This window comes from Diaphorina citri, unplaced genomic scaffold, assembly GCF_000475195.1.
Source record: "Diaphorina citri unplaced genomic scaffold, Diaci psyllid genome assembly version 1.1 scaffold108745, whole genome shotgun sequence".
NCBI lineage: Eukaryota > Metazoa > Arthropoda > Insecta > Hemiptera > Psyllidae > Diaphorina > Diaphorina citri.
In genome coordinates, this window is record NW_007485692.1 from 1 (window position 1) to 290 (window position 290).

Sequence of the window (290 nt, forward strand, 5' to 3'; positions counted from 1 at the left end):
ACAAATATACACACGAGTGTACAGATGATCAGATCTGACTTGAGTCTAGCGTTCACTGTATGGATGAGCTTCATAGGGAGTGGATCGTGTAACTCCTGATCTATTCTGTTTATACTCTCACTAGGACTTCTCTCTTCTCTGAAGGATTCTTCATGTCTTGATATACTCGATGTTTTCCTCTCCTTCCGATGCATTTTGCGACTCGTCTCTGCTTTGATCTTCTTCTCGTGTAGCTTGGCTTCAAGTTGATCATCTTCCATAGGACACAAGTATTTCTTGACAATATTCCA

General features: G+C 41.0%; 1 protein-coding gene across 1 annotated transcript; it reads right to left on the reverse strand.

Moving 5' to 3' along the window:
- Positions 1–4: 4 nt before the first annotated feature.
- On the reverse strand, positions 5–283 carry LOC113473816 (the record flags this gene model as incomplete). Its single annotated transcript, XM_026833255.1, has 1 exon — positions 5–283. A coding segment is annotated over exon 1 (256 nt), but the record flags the coding sequence as incomplete, so codon positions are not given.
- Positions 284–290: the final 7 nt, after the last annotated feature.